The sequence below is a fragment of the Helicoverpa armigera genome, chromosome 14 (genome assembly GCF_030705265.1).
Source record: "Helicoverpa armigera isolate CAAS_96S chromosome 14, ASM3070526v1, whole genome shotgun sequence".
NCBI classification, from domain to species: Eukaryota; Metazoa; Arthropoda; class Insecta; order Lepidoptera; family Noctuidae; genus Helicoverpa; species Helicoverpa armigera.
Window position 1 is genome coordinate 7646585 of NC_087133.1, and position 21262 is coordinate 7667846.

General features: G+C 35.9%; 2 protein-coding genes across 2 annotated transcripts; both read left to right on the plus strand.

Annotated features, from left to right (window-relative positions):
* Positions 1-6: 6 nt before the first annotated feature.
* Positions 7-6024, plus strand: LOC110381954 (NADP-dependent malic enzyme). Its single transcript, XM_049837141.2, has 14 exons — positions 7-159; positions 455-614; positions 1088-1246; positions 1661-1842; positions 1954-2134; positions 2223-2351; positions 2440-2622; positions 2900-3122; positions 3292-3434; positions 3685-3855; positions 4046-4169; positions 4356-4512; positions 4801-4869; positions 5357-6024. The coding sequence occupies exons 1-13, from the start codon at positions 131-133 to the stop codon at positions 4814-4816; spliced, it is 1857 nt and encodes a 618-aa protein (XP_049693098.1). The 5' UTR covers positions 7-130; the 3' UTR covers positions 4817-4869; positions 5357-6024.
* Positions 6025-6888: 864 nt separating this feature from the next.
* LOC110381952 (NADP-dependent malic enzyme) lies at positions 6889-14251 on the plus strand. Its single transcript, XM_021342391.3, has 14 exons — positions 6889-7003; positions 7189-7366; positions 7496-7654; positions 7728-7909; positions 8163-8343; positions 8589-8717; positions 8818-9003; positions 9194-9416; positions 10099-10241; positions 11894-12064; positions 12480-12603; positions 12896-13058; positions 13359-13499; positions 13848-14251. Exons 1-13 carry the CDS (start codon positions 6975-6977, stop codon positions 13408-13410), a joined length of 1920 nt encoding a protein of 639 aa, XP_021198066.3. The 5' UTR covers positions 6889-6974; the 3' UTR covers positions 13411-13499; positions 13848-14251.
* The last annotated feature ends 7011 nt before the right edge of the window (positions 14252-21262 follow it).

Genomic DNA, 21262 nt, shown 5'->3' on the forward strand with positions numbered 1-21262 from the left:
CACTTTTCTTCAATGTTAAAAAATGTCAGAAACTTGTCAAATTTTTATCGTATTTTTTTAATGTATGTAAATAATAATTTTAGCTTTAGAAAATTCTCAATATCCTTCAGGTCTTTAATAGTAATGCAAAATGTCAACAGAACCATTTTTTTTTAATTTGTAAGTATACCCATAGTTAATATTTGTATGCCGTTAAGACTAGAATATCTTGGTGTCCACGGGAAGGGCAAGCTCATTAGCCAAATTCTAGAACAAACATTGCCTTTGGCTTATTTTCAGTCTGCAAAGACGATCCACTGACTGGATCCGCCACTGTCCTCAATAAAAAAAAATCTTTGTCAGCAAAACGGCCAATAAGCTGATGGAAATGGGGCTGCTATGGCGCATCTTAGGTCTATTTTTTTTTCTCTAGATTTGGAATTTGTTGATGTTTTTTTTTTTGTTTTTTTAACAGCGCATTTTTAAGGGGTTTGATTCTCAATCGTCTAGCAAAATCAATATACAGCTTTAGAAAACCACCGATATTGATAAAATTTCGCACGCGTACTGACGACTCTTGCTGTCCGAATACATGGAGAGGTGTTGATTATTTGAGATGGCCACATCTGAACAAGGTAAGACAAGAGAAATTAATTCACATTTTAATTTTCGGTTTCACATAGGTATATCTTCTTTTCTAATGTTTCTTAGAATTTGATCTAGGTACCCTCATTTCACGGCAAATACTTTTGCAATATGAAGTTAGCCATTTGACGCTTGACGCATGTGCAGTTGTCTGTTTTGTTTTGCGTGTGAGTTTGTTGACACTATTTTTGACTATCATGAAGATACGGACGAGCAAAACTTCCAGACAATACATCGTAAGTACAACACATGCCCAAGGAGTCAAATACTTTGCTAACTACGAAATTACAGAGTATTATGTCCTGAATTGTACCACGGTTTATATGACGATAAATACAAGAGCTGTAGCACTGTACACACCACCGTAGCAAGCCATGATAGCAGGCAATAGACTTCAAAGGATCCTCGCGTTTCTTTATAGTTTAAAACTTGTTTAGGTGTTCATGCATATATATTTTTTTAGGGTCAAGGATTTACGTTGCAAGAGCGGCAAGCGCTCGGCATTCAGGGACTATTGGCCGGTAATGTCAAGACGCAGGAAGAACAGTTAGCAATAGCTACGTACTCCGTGGACAGATATAAAAATAATATGAACAAATATCTGTATTTGTCGGAGTTATTGGTAAAATAAAGAACATTTTTTCACTTCTTCTCTTCATATTTTAGAGACGCCATTAAATATTATCAACATTTTCTTAAATTTAGCGTTAATTGAATATATAATCTCTATTTCGTTGTTGGCTGTCACTTAACATCCTTGGAAGTCGTTACGGGTAGTCAGAAGCCAGTAAGTTTGACACCAGTCTTACCAAGGGGTATTGGGTTGCCAGAGTAGGTAACTGGGTTGAGGAGGTCAGATAGGCAGTCGCTCCTTGTAAAACACTGGTAATTAGCTGTATCCGGTTAGACTGGAAGTCGACCCCAACATAGCTGGAAAAAGGCTGTGTAGATGATGATGACCTATATTTTGTGCTTTCATTTACCTAATTAAAAACTTGTTTTCAAGTTACAAAAGATCGCCTTAATTTCATTTCAGGATACAAATGAGAAATTATTTTTCGACTTACTATGTTCAGACGTTGAGAAATATTTACCGCTGGTGTACACCCCTACTGTGGGGTTGGCATGTCAAAGATTCGGTCTGGTGTACAAGAGACCAAGAGGGCTCTTCATAAATATACACGATAAAGGGCGAATTAATAAAATTCTTAGGAATTGGTAAGATTCTTAATATCATCCTTAAACTGCCAAATACATATTTTAAATCTTGCACTTTTATCATAAGGCCAATAAAATGCCCAGTGTAAAGATTTTGTGTTACACTTTCAGGCCCGAGCCAGGTATTCGCGCTATCGTTGTTACCGATGGAGAGAGAATTTTGGGTCTAGGAGACTTGGGCGCTTACGGTATGGGCATACCCATTGGTAAATTGTGCTTATACACCGCTTTAGCAGGGGTACATCCCGGACAGTGTTTACCCATAACTTTGGACGTTGGCACCAATAACCAGGTACCTTTAAATATTTGAAATGTAAACTCTTTGATTAAAAATTGAATTAAATGTAATGTACTAAAACCGTGGTCCAAATATTTTTTAGACGTTGCTGGAAGATCCGCTGTACATAGGGTTGAGAGAGAAGCGAGTGAGAGGTCAGGCATACGACGACTTTATCCAAGAGTTCATGGACGCGTGTACGGCTAGATACTCGCACAACGTGCTCATTCAAGTAAGTCGTGCATGAGTATAAGACCTTTTTAGGCGTTAAAATATTTAAGGAAATAAATGCAAAGTTATTGTTTCTTACTTGTTGACAGTTTGAAGACTTTGCGCTTGCAAATGCTTGCCGCTTGTTGGATAAATATAAGAATGACTATTGCACTTTCAATGACGATATTCAAGGCACTGCAGGCGTCATTGTAGCGGGAATGTTAGCTGCTAAAAGAATTACTAAGAAGGCACTTAAAGACCATATTTATTTGTTCCTTGGAGCCGGCTCTGTAAGTATAATGAAGAAAATCATTCCAATATTAGTTAGGCTCGTGAGATGATGATATTAGTAAGGATTATGCGAAAAGTCATTTTGGCTAAAAAAGTATGCAAACTAATACAATGCCTAGAAAAAATTTCAAGACATTATTGCTAAGTATCATTGTGCCATAAAAATCATGCTAAAACACGTGCATACCCGCACAAAAGTATATTAGGGCAAGGGGGATACCTTCTGAAACCTACTACAATAAAACTTATAATTATATAATATATAAAAAACCTTAGGCAGGCGTGGGCATTGCAAATTTACTATGCGATGCGATGAAAGAGGAAGGTGTTTCTAAAGAAGAATCCGCGAAGAAAATATACTTGTTTGATATCGATGGACTCCTATCGACAAAACGCCAGGGTGGAGTACCAGCGCACGCTAAACAGTACGGAAAAGACATTGAACCATCGAAAGACTTCGCAGGTTTCATTAAGACCTTGAAACCTACTTGCCTTATAGGTACGTGCTAGCAGAATTTATTTAACGAGTTATTTCAGGATATTTTTTTCAATTTATCCTTAATCTAATAGGCAATTTTATTCTCAATATGGTGTCATCATATGGTGTCCTTTCGAGCAGTCCAGCATTTATATTTTTGCTTATTGGACTATAAATATGTGGTTTTAAGGTGTGTCAACAATGGCTGGCGCTTTCACACCGGATATATTGAAGCAAATGGCTAAGAATACGGAAAGACCGCAAATTTACGCGCTTTCGAATCCTACGATTAAAGCAGAGTGTACAGCGCAAGAAGCTTATGACAACACAGAGGTATCACTTAATATGTAGTTTTAAACAAAGTCGTTTTTCTGTCCCTGTGTCCCTATATCCCTATGTCCCTTTTAACGCCTAAATCTTCAAACCATATAATAACATTAATAGCATACATTAAATAGTGGGGAAATACTGTTATCCCGTGCGAAGCCGGAGTGGGTCGCTAAGTAGTTGTTTGATAAAAAAACATTACAATCTTAATTTGTAATGAAAGGTTAAAATAAAAACTGTAATTATTATATTTTAGGGTCGATGCATATATGCGTCTGGTTCTCCCTTCCCTCCAGTGAAGTATGGAGGCAAGGAGTACCTCACGGGTCAGGGCAACAATTCCTACATATTCCCTGGAGTAGCGCTCGGAGCACTTCTTTGTTACGCTCATCACGTTCCTGACATCATGTTTTTAGCAGCAGCTAAGGTAACTAATTTGTGATTACGAACCTTTTTGTGGTATATTCTCGTCTGTAATTTCCTGACTTTGGTCAATCCTCAGATGTATTAGACCGAATTATCCATGAACGAGGTTGTATTTAATGCATCAATAATTCTTGCCGACTCTTGCCACATGCGTAACTATTGCTTTTGACACTTCATTTCTGATATTACAGAGTTTAGCAGAGAACGTTACTGACGATGATTTGGCGGTAGGACGAATCTATCCACCGCTCAGTGACATCCGCTGTTTGTCTTATAAAATTGCCGAATATGTCATAGAAGAGGCTTATAAATTAAGTATGTATGAATTTGGTTCTAGTTTTCTTTTACCAGTAAAGGAGCAGGACAGTGTTTCTGTCATTTTAGTACTCTCATTGCTACCAACATTAAAAAATAGCTTCGTTCCTTAAGCTTAATGCTTTAATTTCAAAAAGAGTTGTTGCTGTAATTTTGTGGTATTATATTAAGTTTTTTTGCTAACAGAACTCGCAGGGGTTTATCCTAAACCGAAAGATGTATATAAGTTCGTCGAAGATAATGTGTACGATACTAAATACTGTTGCTACACACCAGAACTGTACAAATATCCTAAATCAAGCTCCGGGGTCAAAGTGAAAACTATTAAAGAAATGTTGGCTGCGTAAGTATTTTTATAATAAAACCAAATCCAAAAAGGAATCAACTCGACTGTTTTTAATTTATGTGTATCAGGTATTCGATGTCTTGTACATAGATACTTAGCTTAGATCGATTTTTTAATGTAAATGAGTTTACTTGCCATGTTGGGTTCATTGCTATGAAGTCAGGATCTGATGCTGGGTATCCTTAGAAAAGGTGTTTTACCGTGCATCTTTCTTCATGGCTTGAAAATTACTTGTTGCGCTTGTAATCTTGCCTTGCTTTACACTGTTTATATTTACAATTTCAGGCAAAAGAAGAAGTAAAACTGATTCAATTCAAAATTCTCAGGTTTAATGAATAAGGAAACTCCTGTGATGTAAGTAATGGATATGACCAAATAGTCGTAATAATACCTATAAGTACATTCATATTAATATAGCACACGCAGAGACCAGTTTCTGATCTGAAAATCTCATCAGGCTTCGAAATCAATGGTCTACATACGTCGGGGGGATAAAAATTCCTAGTACCTACTTCTGTTTTTTTTATGGTTTTATAATTGAATGTTTCCCAATACACAAGCCACCTTTTAGAGATCCCATAACCTTGCTGGTTTAGGGGTCCTCTAAATCAACAAGGTTTAGGGCTAACATGGAATTGCACTGATGAATTGAGTATTGAGTCCAGTCCTGTTAGGCCCGGAGGAGACAACAGTTCGCAAAAATGTGGTTGGCTACCCCAAAGGGAACAAGATGTCAAGACTAAGCCAAATCAATGTCTTTCTGTTAACGTAGCGTAATTTATCAACATCATCTAGAAAATATCTACCTTTTAATTAATGATGTTTTTTTTCTCATTCATAGATATTACTTCTCTACATTTGGGTTAAAAGGCAGCTAAAAATCGTTTTACAAGATGATTGATTGTCGACACCCCTTTATTTGAAGAACTTAAATTGAAAAGTGATGATGCCGTGTATTGGTCGTATGCGCATGTTGCGGTGCAGTTTTCGTTATTTACTTATACAATGCCTTCGAAATTGAATTTGCATTCCACCTTTTTATTAATTAGAAAATATTATCACACAATTATTTAAATAGAATCTAGATATTTATTTCTATTTTAATATTTGTTATGTGTATAAAAAATATTCAAAAACAATTTCGAACGAATGTATGATCTTATGTAATTATTTAATTTTTTATGTTATGGATGGGGAGTTTATTTATGTCTTAGAAGCTTTTTTTCGTATGCATGATTGATTTTATTATTCTAGGAAATACTGGGAACTACTAGTGGTATTATCGATGATGCATAAATTGGAACTGATTTTAAGCAAAAAATAAATTCTGATTTAAAATACCTGTCCCTTTTTAAAATAGGTTGTACTATTTTACATTTGATGGGCAGTTTGTTTTTTGTTTTCTTCATAAATATTAGTAGGTAAATGTTTAGAACAGATCTGAAACTGCACCGCTTTTAGTCTTTGTAGTAGGTACGAACGCGCAATCACGGCTGTAAAACAACGTTCATAGTTTTGATTTTATTAAATTTTTAATTTGATATTTTTTTTGTTTTATTTCATTTCGAAGTTAAATATTTCTTAAATTCGTTAAAGCAATTTTGATTAGTGTTCTTTGTTTTATTTTGATGATAAGTTAAGATTTTGTACCACAAGAACAATTTCTCCTGAACGCTACAAGTCCGGACTCTTAACTAACGGCAAAAGAGATCCTGATTCTGAAAATATAATAATGGAGCGGTAAGGTCTCTTGAGGAGATGTTAGCCCTGTTGTATCCCTTAGGCGCAGTGGGAATGCCATGCTATGCGAAATAATACTAAAGTGTTTCCGTAAAGAAAAGTGCGTTTGGTGCCTGTGGATGGTAAGCCTTGTAGCTGGTGTCCTCCTAGCCGATTATCAGCTTCGGCCTACTGCGCAGGACATATTATATAGTGCACAAGCGTTTGCGCAGACAGGTATACTCACTATTCCTTCACTCTCATGGCCCAATAGGACGTTAATCCGACACGACCGGAAAGATATCAGGCGCACGTCCGAAATTTACGTGTTCGTAGAGGCACGGGTGTATCAATTACAAACTTCCAGGCTTCGGGTTGCTTTGTGAAAGAACGTAAAAGGTTCGCGAAATTGTAACTTTTGTGCGCCAACATGTGGTGTCGCGCCGTGGCCCATATGCTTTTTGTTCGCAAACAATTTTAATGATGGTCTCTCCATTAAGTTTTTTGAGCCTCGTTATCATCTCGTAATCTTGTTGCTCCTCACCGGCGTGGCGCGGCGGGGTCGGATCTCAAAGGTGTCAAACCAAAAAGTTTTGTACCAGGCATCGATGTACTGGTATAAAGAAAAATATTTCTGCTAAATATGACAGTTGTAATTCTTATCTATGGCCCTACATTTGGAAGACATGAAAATCGTTTTTGATACTTTTATACAATTTTAATTTCAGTTTATTTTGGAAATGATTACTGTTTTTTGTAGGAATATTTTGTAAGTACTTTCTGAAGTATTATACCTTTCCGATATTTGTAGTTCGTAGCAGTTGAACTGCAAATTTTGATTTCGATGTTTTTAACGGTGAAATTTTTAAAGAAAATGTGGCTTCATTTATTATTTCGATGTATTCAGTGTAATGTGTCCATGTGATCGACTTACTGGTGAATTTTACCCGGTAGGCTCAAAAACTCCAACTGCACCGCATGTGCCGATTGTTGGTCATCAGCAAAAAGAACGAACAAACAGCAAACAGCGCAATTCTCTCTGAGCAACACGAAATTTGTAATACCAGGTGATGTAGTAACTGCTAACTTGACGAAGGGCATCGATCACTTAAGGAATCCACGTCTGAACAAGGTCGGTACGATGTTTACTTAATAACTTTAAAATAAGTGTGGAGTTAAAAATTCAATCCAGTCATTTCAATTTTTATTCTTTAAGACATATTTTATTTCTGCGTTCTCTTGTGAATTTATATTTTTTTAGGGTCTCGCATTCACTTTGGCCGAGCGTCAGGTGTTCGGCATACATGGTCTTTTATCCAGCGAATTTAGAACTCTCGAACAACAACTAGCCATCTGCAGATTATCAGTGGACCGATATAGAAGCTTGTTGAACAAGTACCTTTATTTATCAGAGTTACTGGTTAGTTAGTATATTTTTTTCTTATTAGGTAAATCTAAACATTTGCTGAATTATGTGAAGTTTAAAATTGCAGGATACAAATGAGACATTATTCTATTGTCTTCTCAATGAGAATATACAGAAGTACATGCCATTGGTGAATTCTCCGACAGTCGGAATTGCGTGCTTGAGGTTCGGCCTTGTGTACAAGAGACCTAGGGGTCTCTTTATAACAATACACGATAGAGGTCACGTTATTGATGTCTTGAAGAACTGGTAAGTTTATTTTTTGGTGATTTATGGCCGGGGATCACGATTAGATATGGGGCAGACGAAAATGTATGTTACTTACACTTTTCATATTTCGGCCATTTTGGTCTTAAGTCCATATTCAACAAAAGTTAAGAGAAAGTTTCTGATAGAGATACTATTATACAATGAAGTGTAAAGTTTTGTAGGCGAAACACAATTTATCTGCCGATAGATCAAGATCCAAATAATCTGCTAGTGATTACGGAGTCATTTTTAGGCCAGAACGAGATGTGCGTGTGTTGGTAGTTACTGACGGAGAAAGGATACTAGGGCTAGGTGACCTTGGGGCACATGGCATGGGCATACTCCAGGGTAAGACCATACTACTCACAGCTCTTGCGGGAATAAAGCCACACCAATGTTTACCTGTGTGTTTGGATGTCGGGACTAACAATCTGGTGAGTGACTTTTGACTTCTTATAACTTTCTCGCAACCGTACACAGCAATAGCTCTTAACATAGTACAGTAATACGTTAACCATACTTGTATCTGACTCGACCAATCATCACTCATTCGATCAATGAGCGCTTCCTATCTAACACATGCATAAAGACAAAATGCATGAAATAAAACATTTATAGCAGTAGCTGGGCTTTGCTATCTGCTTGTTGTTTTACTGATAAATAATTAATTACGTTCCAGGCACTTATAGAAGATCCTCTTTACATTGGTATCAGAGAAAAACGACAATGCCGCAAGAATTACGATGAACTGATTACGGAGTTCTTGGTCTCGTGCAAGAAACTATATGGACCGCAAACTCTTGTGATGGTAAAAAAAAATACGTTAAAACTTTGTAATATGAAGTGATTCCTCTTGAGAGGAATGCGCATTAATTAAAATGCAAATTCAAATTGTACTTTGATTGCAGATGGAAGATTTCGGTATTCACAATGCACACCGCTTGTTGACTAGACATCGCGATGATCATTGTATATTCAACGATGACATCCAAGCTACCGCCGCTGCAGTGGTCTCCGGTCTAATAGTTGCCTGTGAAAGGATAACTAAACAAAAACTTAAGGATAATACGTACTTGTTCTATGGAGCAGGCTCTGTGAGTTTTAAAAGTTGTTGATTATTTTAACTTTACAATGAAACTATACGTGCGATTTTTAATTAGTTTTCATAGAACGGTTATTAGAGAAGAAACTTAAGAGAGATTGTAACATGAGACGAGATATTTAACACAGCGTTCCTCAAGCTTCTTTGTTTTATGCAGTTTTCTATAACTTTTGCATGTTAAGACTGGTGTTGGCATAGCAAACCTGCTTTGCGATGCTATGACGGAAGAGGGCCTTTCTAGTGAAGAAGCCAGGACCAGATGCTATATGTTTGATGTCAATGGTCTACTGACTAAAAAGCGGAACAAAGAAATACCGTCTCATGCGAGGGATTATGCCAGAAATCTGGAACCCGAAATGGATTTCGAAAAGTGCATCAAAAAGTTTAAAGCTACCTGTATAATTGGTAAGGTCGCATTTATATATACAACATGTAACTTAATTAACGCACATCCCGAAATTAGTTTGTTCAGAATCGTTTACTGAATCGATTTATATCATTTTTAATATAGGTAATTTTTTATCCCAAAAATAATTAAAACTACGGAAATTATTGTCATATTAACCCTGTACAGTCAAAACAAATTCAAATAGACCGTAACTCAAAGTAATAAGACTTTGTGTATTATCGGCTTTTTCCGTAGTTTCGTTATGTTGTGTCGAGTCGAGCGGCGCGCGGCGCGATATTTGCGTGCGTAGTAGTATGACCAAAAAGTTCTCCAAGAATTGGTATAACTAATTTAGTAAATAACAATGCATATACATGTTAAATTAAAAATTCAGTGTATGTATTATGATTATAACATAATATTTTAATTGGGATGTTTGAGGGTGTGCGTTAATTATGTTACATGTTGTATATATGTAAAATGTTGTTTTTCTTTTTCCATTTATTTGATGGTTGAAATGGCATTGACATCACATCACATCTGGCTACGACCTGTAAGGTGGTCATACTTATCTTCTTGTATGAACGCTTAATCCGGTGCAGTAGGATGGGATTTACGATCTTATAGAATTAATGTATGCTAGTAAACATACATACCTTCGCAAGACTTGAGAGAACTTTTCTGTATATTGTGTTTCAGGTACATCGACATGCGGCAGTTCATTTACACCGGCGATGATAAAGGAAGTGGCTAAGAATACGGAGAGGCCGCTGATCTTCCCGCTGTCAAACCCAACGAGTCAATCTGAATGTACTCCTCAGGAAGCTTATGATCACACTGAGGTATGTATTTTAGAGACACTGTACTCAAGTTTTAACAATAGCAAGATTGCTGTGTCTACATCTTTTCGTATCCGGAACTCACACAACCTACAGGTTTCGACCATGGCAGATCCTGGCAACTTATGTAGGGTAAAGGCGGGATAGATGCCGCAGTGGGATAGATGCCCCATTTTTTAAAAACCTAACTTCCCATGCTCGCGATTAAGAAACAACTGTTTAACTAGAAGCCACAAGCACCCCGCACCTAAATTAGCCACGCGCCATCGAAGGGTGAGGTCGCATTTCGCTCGTGTGTGAATTCATCTCCGCGGTGAACTTACAGCGAGCGTAAAATTTTTAAAGGTGAGTATTTGCTGTTGTATAACTTTATAAGTAGATATTAATTCCATCAAAAATTTTATCACGTATGTATATTGTTTCATGAAGTATACATTTTGATGTAATTAGATGCTCTATTGTATTTATTTATTAAAAAAAATACTAGGGCATCTAACCCTGTCAAAAAGGATAGTTGCCCTGATCTTTTACGGTATAGGTGCCCCTAGGGGCATCTATCCCTCCATACGCCACGTGTACCCTGAATGTATTATAAGTGCTTTGAATATATATTTTTAATATATTTTTGTGTGTTTTTTTTAATATTTTTCATGTGTTTATGTATAGGTTGTGTATACTTTTTATTGATTACGAATGATTTACAGTTCAAACAGTGAAGATGAAGACAGTTCACCTAAGAACATAGTTAAGGGAAAGAAAACTAAAGGTTTGCCGGTGAAAAAGACTAAAAGAGATGGACAGGATGAGCCTTAAGATACAAATAAAAATAACTGCATAGAATGCTTTGAAAACTATGAACAACCAAACCCTAAATCCGACTGGATTCAATGTGCAATGTGTCAGTGCTAGTTACATGAAACCTGTACACTTTTCACTGTCCGGTTAAACATTATGATGCTAAGTATATTGTGTTATTTTAGTTTTTGAAAGAATGATTTTTATAATTTTGCATGTTGAAACTAAATAATTAATATTTTGTAATTTTACTTTGTTTGTAATTGCAAAGGGTTTAAAATATAAAATAAATTATTTTTGTTTTATTGTGTTAATTTTAATTAATCTGATAATGAATATATAAAGATTTTAAAAACTGCAAAATACATTTCATTTCAAATGAATCAAAGTCAAAAAATATGTAAATATTATTAATATAATATACATATACAGTATGAAGGGCATCTATCCCGCACCGTAGGCATCTATCCTCGCTAGTATTTTCAAGGTGGGGCATCTATCCATAGGGGTAGGCATCTATCCCCAAAAATTGAGGTCTACCAAAAGCTAAAATCTGCAAAACGTGTAGTATATAGGTCCAAAAAGACAAATCACAAATAAACATAAAGGATTAAACTAGTTATATTCATAGGTGTTATTAAAGTAGAACCAATATTTAATTAATTATAAGCATATTTCAAAAAGTGGGGCATCTATCCCGCCTTTACCCTAGGTACTAAGATTATTGTTGTGTCTTCTTTTGCATCTATATCTAGAACTCGCATAACCTAAAGGTTTCGGTTTTGGAAGATTCTATTTATTTTTCTTATGTTACATCTTAATTTTTGTATGTATAGTAAATCTATTCTTGTCTTTCTCAGGGTCGGTGTATTTTCGCATCAGGATCCCCTTTTCCACCAGTGACGTACAAAGGCCGAAAGTTCACCACTGGTCAAGCCAACAATTACTACATATACCCTGGAGTGGCATTGGGAGTGATCGCCGCCAATGCTTTCCGAGTCACTGATGCTATGTTCCTGACTGCTGCCAAGGTGTTTCTTGTTTTATTATAAACATATTATTATATGTATAAATAAATCCCTCCTTCGTATTCTAACTGTAGGGTCTACCATGCGCGTAAGCTTTGTCATCTAGAGCAACGCTGAAGACAGTTCGTTTGGGATCAGTGCGTGATACAGTTTTGCCAATCATACGCGCCGTGTTCCATGTTTGCTCGAACGAACATCCGAATTGAGAACTTCCCCCTTTTTGGGAAGTCGGTTGAAGAAGACGTAGGCTGTGTGGATTTCTGCCTTAAGCAGCTTTTCATTTTACACTGGCACATTGGTTAATTCTTCAGTTATTTCTTATCTACCGTCAATCTTACACTTCTACCTGTGTACCTTTTACAATTGCGTTATATGCATGCATTAGTAACGTTAAGTAACAATTTTCCAATACTTTCAGACTCTAGCAAAGAATGTGACAGACGAAGATATAACTGCGGGTCGCATTTACCCGAGTGTCAATCAAATGACTCAAATATCTCTATCTATAGCAGCTGAAATTGTTTCACTGGCGTGCGACCAAAGTAAGTGCTTCATATATTATTGATGTTTCGCTCTGTTGTAGTGCCTACAGGTTCAGTTATATTTCTTCTTATGTCTATAGAGGCTGTGGTAGTTTGAACTAGACCTCTATTCCTTCATCAGATGTAGTGGTAGCTGGAACAACTGACTAACGCTGAGCTTTTCTTTCTTTACTAAAATTACTATTAAAATCAAACTGTTATTCTGGGCGGCAGGAACTTTTCCATAATTTTTACTTGTTCCATATTTCGTATGATCATTATTTTTATGTACTTATTTTATACTATTTTACAGATTTAACATTTTTACGCCCAAAACCCAAAGATTTCAAAGAATTCGTTGCTGCACAGACCTACGAATTTAAATATCCTTCGAATGTACCGCGATTCTATTCGTACCCTGAAAGTACCACGGTGGTAAAACTTAAGAACATCGATGTTCTCCACAAAGGTCTACTGTAAGTATTTTTGCAATATAATAGATCACGAAATGCTAAAAAAGAATGCTGTTAAGTTCTGATTTACCGATTTAATATCGCCAAGATAAAAAGATTTCTTATTTCTCAAAAGTAAAACTAGTCATATTTTAGGTAGTATATAAAAAAACGCCGTAATATTTAGATAATTGATTAGCACTCTGGTCATAGGATGATGTTATCCTATATTTTATTTGTAGTAAGTAATAAAGTTGCCGTCAATGGCAACTGTGTTTCTTGACCACTAGAGAGAGAGAGACTTAAAATTGCTTTTACTTTCAGTCCAAACAACAGAAGACCACGGCCGAGGAGTGACCCCCCAATTTTAATATAAACCAATCGAGCGTTATCAACACAGACTAAATATTTATTGACTGTGGCAAATCGGATATCGTCTCATCTATTTTTCACATTCTTTATTACGTAAGTACCATTATAGAAAAAAACATGAATCATATGTCTCAATGTCAATTTCAAGGTCGCCAATGTTTTTGAAACTTCTTTACAATTTGAGGTAGCCAATATACACCTAGTAATTGTTTTACTAACGGCCAGTTTCTTCATCAAAAGTTAAAGTTAAAGTAATGTCTAAAGTAAAAGTAACGGTCAAATTCGTTTTTTCAAGGCTAAAGTGACAGCAATACTAATAGAAAAATTGAATTTGACCGTTACTTTTACTTTGGACATTACTTTGACTTTTACTTTGGCTTTAACTTTTGATGAAGAAACTGGCTGTAAGTAACCATATGGAGTGAGGACTTATGTTTCCAGATTTAAAAGTCTTAAGTGACTATTTTAAAATCAAAGGCATATTTTGGGAACAATGGTCGAGTGAGAAAAGCTTAACGTTTCAGTAAGAGGATGCCAAGGCACGCATTGCCATGTTTCAATCCATGTGTTACGTAAAACGCATGTGTGAGTGCACTAACACAGGCGTAAAGTTCATCATTTGTTTTTTGTACTCTGCTTTTACATTAGGAACTGAAATCTATGCAGAATAAATTAATAATACCATAAGATAAACTAAACATCTGTTGTAGTCATGTTGGCTATCTGAGACAGACCGTGTTTCTGGCCCCTTTTCAGTTAATTTATTTCAGAAGCCACTAATTTGTCCTTTGTGTATAATAATGCTGTGATGGCATACGAAACATGTTTTAATTTACTGTTGAATAAAACCAATGTTATTAATTAATTGTTTAATTTATTAAGCTTTATTCCGTTCGTGGTATTGAACAATGGTATTGAGTACCTATTCTGGCCCTCGTTACGGTGCCCGTAAGATTCATTGCTTTAGAAAAACTTACTGGCCTGAGATACCTACAGATCGGATCCAATATCCGATTCTGATAAAAAGAATCGATAACACAGTAATGAGAGCCATCCGAGTTACACGTCATGTATCGGACAGCCGTTGGAAGTCGGTCGTCTAACTGGCACAATATCCGAGGTTATCACACGCCAAGCCAGCTGGTACAGCGTCCATTACACTGGACCGTTGCCACCGAAAATGTTTGCTATATATGTCACTGGATAATAACAAAACTCGTCAGTTGATCAATTTTCTAGGTAGTTGATCAACTCTCGGAAAATAATAAACGGCATTTGAAATAGACTATCTAACGTAGGTATGTATTTTAGTAAGTTAATTAATTTACGGTGATGAGTTTACAAAGGCGAGGTAAATAGTACACTGGGCAACGATTGGCCCATTTGTGGGTGATTTTACTTGTAGCAATATAGTTAATTATTACTAGGTACCGTAACTTGACCAATTAGCTAAAATTCAATGCGTTAAATGGTACATTTCAACTGCCGTTTATTATTTTCCGAGAGTCGATCAACTACCTAGAAAATTGATCAACTTGCGAGTCTTGTTATTTTCCGGTGACATATACGTCCCACCATGTTATAATCGTGTCGTATGTAGGTGAGCTTGTTCGCCTGTTCATACAAATTGGTCCGCCAAAAGTTTCGGGCCGTTCGATTATGAGTCCGATGGAATTTCGAAGTTTTTTAATTGACAACTGTGTTTTGTTTGTGATATTGTGGAATTGGGTTATTTTATTAGATTCCCTTTAGTATAATTTTAGTACTTATAGATTGGGAAAGATGTCATATTATGAGGTTCTGTTCAAAAAGTGATTGGGGGATCCCGACTTATCACAATATCTCATGTTCTTTACCTTGAGTTTTTTTTACAAAATAGATACGTTATCATATTTAATACATCAAGAAGTTTATATGGGTTCCAGTGTAAACTTAGCTAAATTTACTTAAACGTAGTTAAATGAAATATTTATTTAACAGACACAAACATTTTAAGCGTTAAATAACAAACTATTTAGTAGTAATATTCTCGTTGACGTGAGCATTTACAAAAAGGATTTGTTATGCGAAAATTGAATTTACGAATTCGCGTATGGAGAACAAAGAACGTGTAATAGTCATACATCACTTTCCACCTGTCTCTGCCCGTCAGTGTTTATTCTACTTTATGTTTACGAAACTCTTTGGCGGACACTCTGACACCGTTGCATTGTATGTTATACAAGTTTGGGTAACAGGTTTAAGTTTTCACGTTTATTCCTACGTTATTTCACGTTTAAACTTTATATTTTGATGTTCATATCATTTGTAATAGTGACTGGGTGGGTGTGTATGTGACAGGTGTTTTTAGAATAAATAAATTCTCGTGTTCTAATTTGATCCAATATTTCGAATGAATGTACTACGTAAGTTTGTGTGTTAGTTACGTTGAAACCTGGTGACGATATCTTCAGGGTGCTGAAAGTAAGCTCTCGGCGAATGATGCAAGTGAAGTTTAGTCAGTGAGTCTGGACTTATTAAACCAACAAATCGAAGCCCATTATTGTCAAAATAGTGCATTCATCACTGATAATTAAGCTGTCAATAGTTCTAAACTTTAATTCAGTGGTGTAATTATTACAATAAACAACTATACTTAGGCAAACAAAGTTTTGTCTAATCATTCAATAATTTACAGGCATTATGAAGTTGTTTTGTAACTCAACTATTTAACAACTTTGTTCTGTGATATCATCAGTCTAATGAGGACAACTCAAGGTGAGTAGTAGTACCTAATATATAATATTTGCCATTTACAGTGGTAGTACCTAATTTTAATATACAATAAATGAAGCGTCAGTGCTTTTTTACAATTATGATATTTTTTTCAGTAATAAATAAAATAAATAAGTTACTTTTCCCGTATCTCAAATCATTAGTTCGCTTATTTTCATATTCCAATAGATGGCGTCCGTCAACCGCCAAGGACGGACATAACACTCTTCTACCCGCCGCCATTCGCATTGTGTCGAATATTATATGTTTTACACCAATCCGTGAACAATCGCACCAATCCCTGCTGATTGATTGACTCATGTGGCTTCCTCCTGTTCTGAGTACTTAAATATAACCGAAGTTGTCTATAAGAAAGGTGAATAAACTTTCATAAAAGTAGATCGTTAGATCCTTCGTAGGCAAGTATCGAACCTTCGTTTGAACTGAAAGTTCCATGAATAGATGCGAACGGGGTGCAACCACCTTAGATCAATCGATGGCAAGACATTATGTTTGTATGTCTGCCTTTGAAATATGCGCCGAAATCAAAATATTAGCAATGTAACTTGGGCAACATAAGTCCTTTGCTTACAAGGCAGTTTGAAATGAAAATGACAAAAGACCCACGAAATTCGACCACAGTAGCCGGCTTGCAGTAAGCATTATCCTTTCCTTTTGTCATCAACAAAATGTGAGTTCATTATACTATATTTTCAACTCTATTTAAAAAGTTTGAGCGTAATACTAAAATATTTACGCGGACTAGACAACGAGCGTGTTTTTTTTATAACTTTTCTCTGTCACGCACATACCCTGCGGAATAATTAAAAGGTGCCTATGCCCTCGTTGAGTCGTTGCGGTGCGCCCATATTAAACTTTAAAATTAATGTTCTGCTCTCTCCGGTGTTGTATCAACATAGGATTCCACTTAAATGGTAGAAATCTCGACGTACCAAGTAGATTTTAACCTAGAGGAAAGCACGAGAAGGCTTCACTTTATAAATAATCTGAGAGCTCTCTGGACAATTATTATAATCAGTTGTATTACAGTGTAGAATGTTATCGCTACCGCAGTTGTGAACAAGAATAGCCGCTGTACCCACAGCTTAATAAGTGCAGTGGCCAGCTAAGCGGACTGTTCTAGTAATATGGTCAGGCCAAGTGCTATATTATAGTGTTTTTATTCACTTGTTATTTCTTTGTTAAAGCGCAATGTTTTGGTATGTTTTCAGTTAAATCTCTGAAGTTCCAACAGCACCAAACATCTCTTATGGATAAGGAAATAAAGTCGTAATGTTTCGTAGTTTTAAAACACATGCACAATGTCCCTATTACGCTTCCAATACGAGCCATTTTTCTCATTTGCATGCATCTAATAGCAGAGTTTATACTAAAATATTTTCTAGATAACCGTTACCAGCTCGACGCAAGAAGTTTTGTAATAGAGACACTGCAGATGGGGCTATTTTATAAAACAAGAACATACTGAACGACTGTAAGAGATGTTCGCAGCGTAAAACGAAGCGTGTTCCTTAAGTATTCTCTTTGCAGAAATTATAGGAAAATGTAGGTGAGCTCGTTGATGGTCAAGATTCTATTTGAGATACTTACTTGTATGTGCTGTTTAAATATGCGCATAATACATATCCCTGTGGAGTAGGTTCTTATTTATCATTTATTTTGTCACTCATCATCTGCATAGCCTTTTCGACCGATTTCTCTCTCCTTCTTTTCTTTCGACGATGTAGATCGACCTAATAAAAGCGTGTTAAAAATCCGTTCCTTATTATTTAATGAGTACGTTAAGCTAAAATTCTGTTTTAAACTGCCATAGTATAAACATTAAGGCAGTTTTTTCCTCTTCTCTAATTATCTCCAGTGTACGTGAGTCTCTGTAAAAACATGTCCTACAGTGACGCTTTGTCTCATCTGCAGTCCTCGTATAAATAATGTCGAAACACGGAGTAAGGAAAGATGAGCGGAGATGCCATAATGCAGGCAGGTGTGGCGCCTTCTTCTAGGTCAAATTCGTAAGATAGGTAAGCAAGCATCACTAGTTATTGGATTCTTTGGTATTACAAAAAATATCGGGTCCAAAGAAGGCGTTTAAGGGTGAAAACAATAACGTTCGCGTCCCCCACTCACCCGCATTTTGGCGCGCTACTTTCCTAGGCGATTTTCCGTCACGGCACCTCTGCTCGTTATTTTGTACTCCATGTGTAAAAAACAAAATAACCTAAAACTTGAAGCGCATGACTACGGGCGGTGTTATTATTTCCCACTTATTTTATAGTTAACTAAACTTTACACTTTGTTTAAAGCTCATTTTGTATTTTCTATTGAACATGGTAACTTTGAACACAACTAAAATTGATTGGATATAGTAGTGGCTAGCTTCGATTTTTTCTGTTTTGACTTCATTATCTATTATCATGTCATACGAGGTTTTTAAATTATCCTTGAAAATTCGAAATCATTTCACTTATTTACCTAGACATTATCTAGTTATATTTTCCGTACTAAAAGGTAAATATAATATCGTATCAATTAACGTAGGATTAAATAAATTTTAACGACCTACCAGGGGTTCATTAATTAAAATTTCAGTTCGCCATTTTGGAATTTTCGTTTGAAATAGTTAAGTCCTTTGTCAGGAAGTTTGAACGTTTATTTTTTAGTTTTACCACCCAAACGTGTAATCCAAAAAGAGATTGTAAAGCCCATTTTAGTGACAGTATTAAATTAATAACTATTAAAGCATTTAAACAATGATGGAGGCTTACGTTTTTGGGTTTGTATAATAGTTTTGTTTAGAATTTTTGAGGAGATCACGTTAAAGGCCTTAAAAGGCCTTAGTGCGGTCATTTAAACTGATAAAATCTGAAAATACCTTGGTTTATAAAATCATTCTCAATTACCTACACATTTTCACATATCGCAATAAGAACATAATGTATTCTTACAGTCATTGATTTGCACAAGCAAAACGACACCCTTATTATCTATATCTTTATCTATTCATTAGCCCCAAACATTTTTAAGTAGGTGCTGCATTACAGTGTGTTTCCCTATCGTATAACGGTATTCGCTTTCTCTCGACATTGCCGTGAAAGCATGCACAGGCTAAATGGCCGAAAACTGCCAGAAACAGTACAGGAGTACACCCATAGGACAGGATAGCATGGCAAAGACTTTCACCACTACTATTTGTTGCGAAGTTAGATATAAAAGATAGATAGATAACACATTTATTCAGACAAACAAAAAGACACCACAAAGATACACAATAAGAAAAATAAAACAAAACAAGAAGTGGGTAGAAAGAGAAACATAAAATATGAAATACAATCAGAGATTAACGGCGCGCTGCAGTGTCTTACGTTTGCACCGAATGGGAGTCCAACTCAGCATGTGTCAGGTAGAATACCTGACGCTGGTATTCTGCTGGATCCCTAAAAATGACGCACGGACGTCGAGTAGACTATTGGTGTGTGTGCTGTGTGTATTTGAAGTAAGTGTTTTATGTTCTGTGTGTGTGTTGTGCTTGAATGTGAATTATGATTAATATTGAAGTGTAGAAATCTGTTATTAGGTAAACTACTGGTACTAGTTCTCTCAGACTACGAGTGAACCGGAATACGGCGACGAAACACCATCACGGCAGGTACCTGCTATCGCTATATTATGGACGTGTTTGAGATCGTCAGCTTATATACGTACTACTTTCGATTCACAACAGTAACTTTTCTGCCAAACTTGACTAATTACGTCGGTAATGTTCGGTCCTAAGGAAAAACCCCAATATTAGTTTTATGTAACAAACAAACCTTCCCCAAAGGATTTTGTTCTGTAACTCTCGAACACTAGAGTCCACTTTCGATTAATTAGCTTAGTAGATTTTGGTGTGACTTTTCCAGCACATGGCTTCAGTATTTAATTCAATTTGGAAATCTACCGACAACAGATGGTAGGTCCTTGATAATGAACTAGACGGACAGAAGATGGCTTTAAAAGTAAGGTAGGTAGATATTATATCTGAGTTTGTAGTACGTTGAAATAATTTTGTTTGCCAACAAATCCTCTCTAGTTTGTGTTGGTTGGAATGAACCGTGAAAGCCGGTACTGAGTATCTACGTAGCTGTGAATTCGAGGGACCCGTAATGAACAGTTTTAGTGGAAATGTGACAACAAATGCAGTGCATTTGCAGTTGCGTGTGTCATGCGTCAGCAGCAATACCTAACATTTCCATAAAGTTTTATAAAACAATTTTGCTAGGCCTGCTCTATATTACTTTTATACTTCGATTCACAACAGAGATTTTTCTGCCAAACTGGACTAATTACGTCGGTAATGATGAGTCTTAAGGAAATTCCCCAACATTACTTTAGTGTAATAAACAAACCTTATGTACCTACCTATTACCTAAATGGATTTTGATCTATAAATTGTTGTCAATGAATGTTTTTTTTATGAAGTATACGTTCAGTACCATTTTGGTACAATCAGACGTCAGCCACTGATCAAACTACCATTACTAAAAACAAAACAAATTTTCTGTTAGAAAAAAAAAACAATCCAATCTCCCATTGATATACCATACACTCATAGATTTGTTATCAAGCTGTAGTATCGTTTACCCTGAAACCATCCAATTAAGCCTTAATAAGCCTGCTCAGATATTTGTCACGAAGTCAGCCAACATGACTTCTATGGCAGTAATTATGGTAAAATATGCGTGACTGGACATAATATATTCGGCCAGAGAATACATAATTTGTCGTTAAATTAAAGGCTTTAATGAGGAAGTGATTTGAGTTATGCCACTAGGATTTTAATTCTATAACATGTTTATATACGAATCGTTTAGAATAATTTTTATTTGATAATTCTTATCTCCATTATTGTGCTCGTTTTGCTATTAGTCATGAAACATGCACATAAACTATGGATTCTTAGCTGACAAATGTACAATATTATACTCGTCTACTTTATGAAATTGTTGGAAACATATGCACGAAATTCTGTAGTTGTCACAATATTAAATAAGTATGCACGCAGTTATTATGTTGCAAACGTTTATTTAGTTTCCACACATTATTCA

Bases quoted from the DNA above. Each gene is read 5' to 3' on its own strand.
- LOC110381954 (XM_049837141.2), top strand. From the start codon at position 131: ATGTCAACAGAACCATTTTTTTTTAATTT. The intron at 160-454 runs GTAAGTATACCC...TTTTTTTAACAG, and splicing joins GAACCATTTTTTTTTAATTT to CGCATTTTTAAGGGGTTTGA. The intron at 3,856-4,045 runs GTAACTAATTTG...CTGATATTACAG, and splicing joins TGTTTTTAGCAGCAGCTAAG to AGTTTAGCAGAGAACGTTAC.
- LOC110381952 (XM_021342391.3), top strand. From the start codon at position 6,975: ATGATTACTGTTTTTTGTAGGAATATTTT. The intron at 10,242-11,893 runs GTATGTATTTTA...TGTCTTTCTCAG, and splicing joins AAGCTTATGATCACACTGAG to GGTCGGTGTATTTTCGCATC. The intron at 13,059-13,358 runs GTAAGTATTTTT...TTTTACTTTCAG, and splicing joins GTTCTCCACAAAGGTCTACT to TCCAAACAACAGAAGACCAC.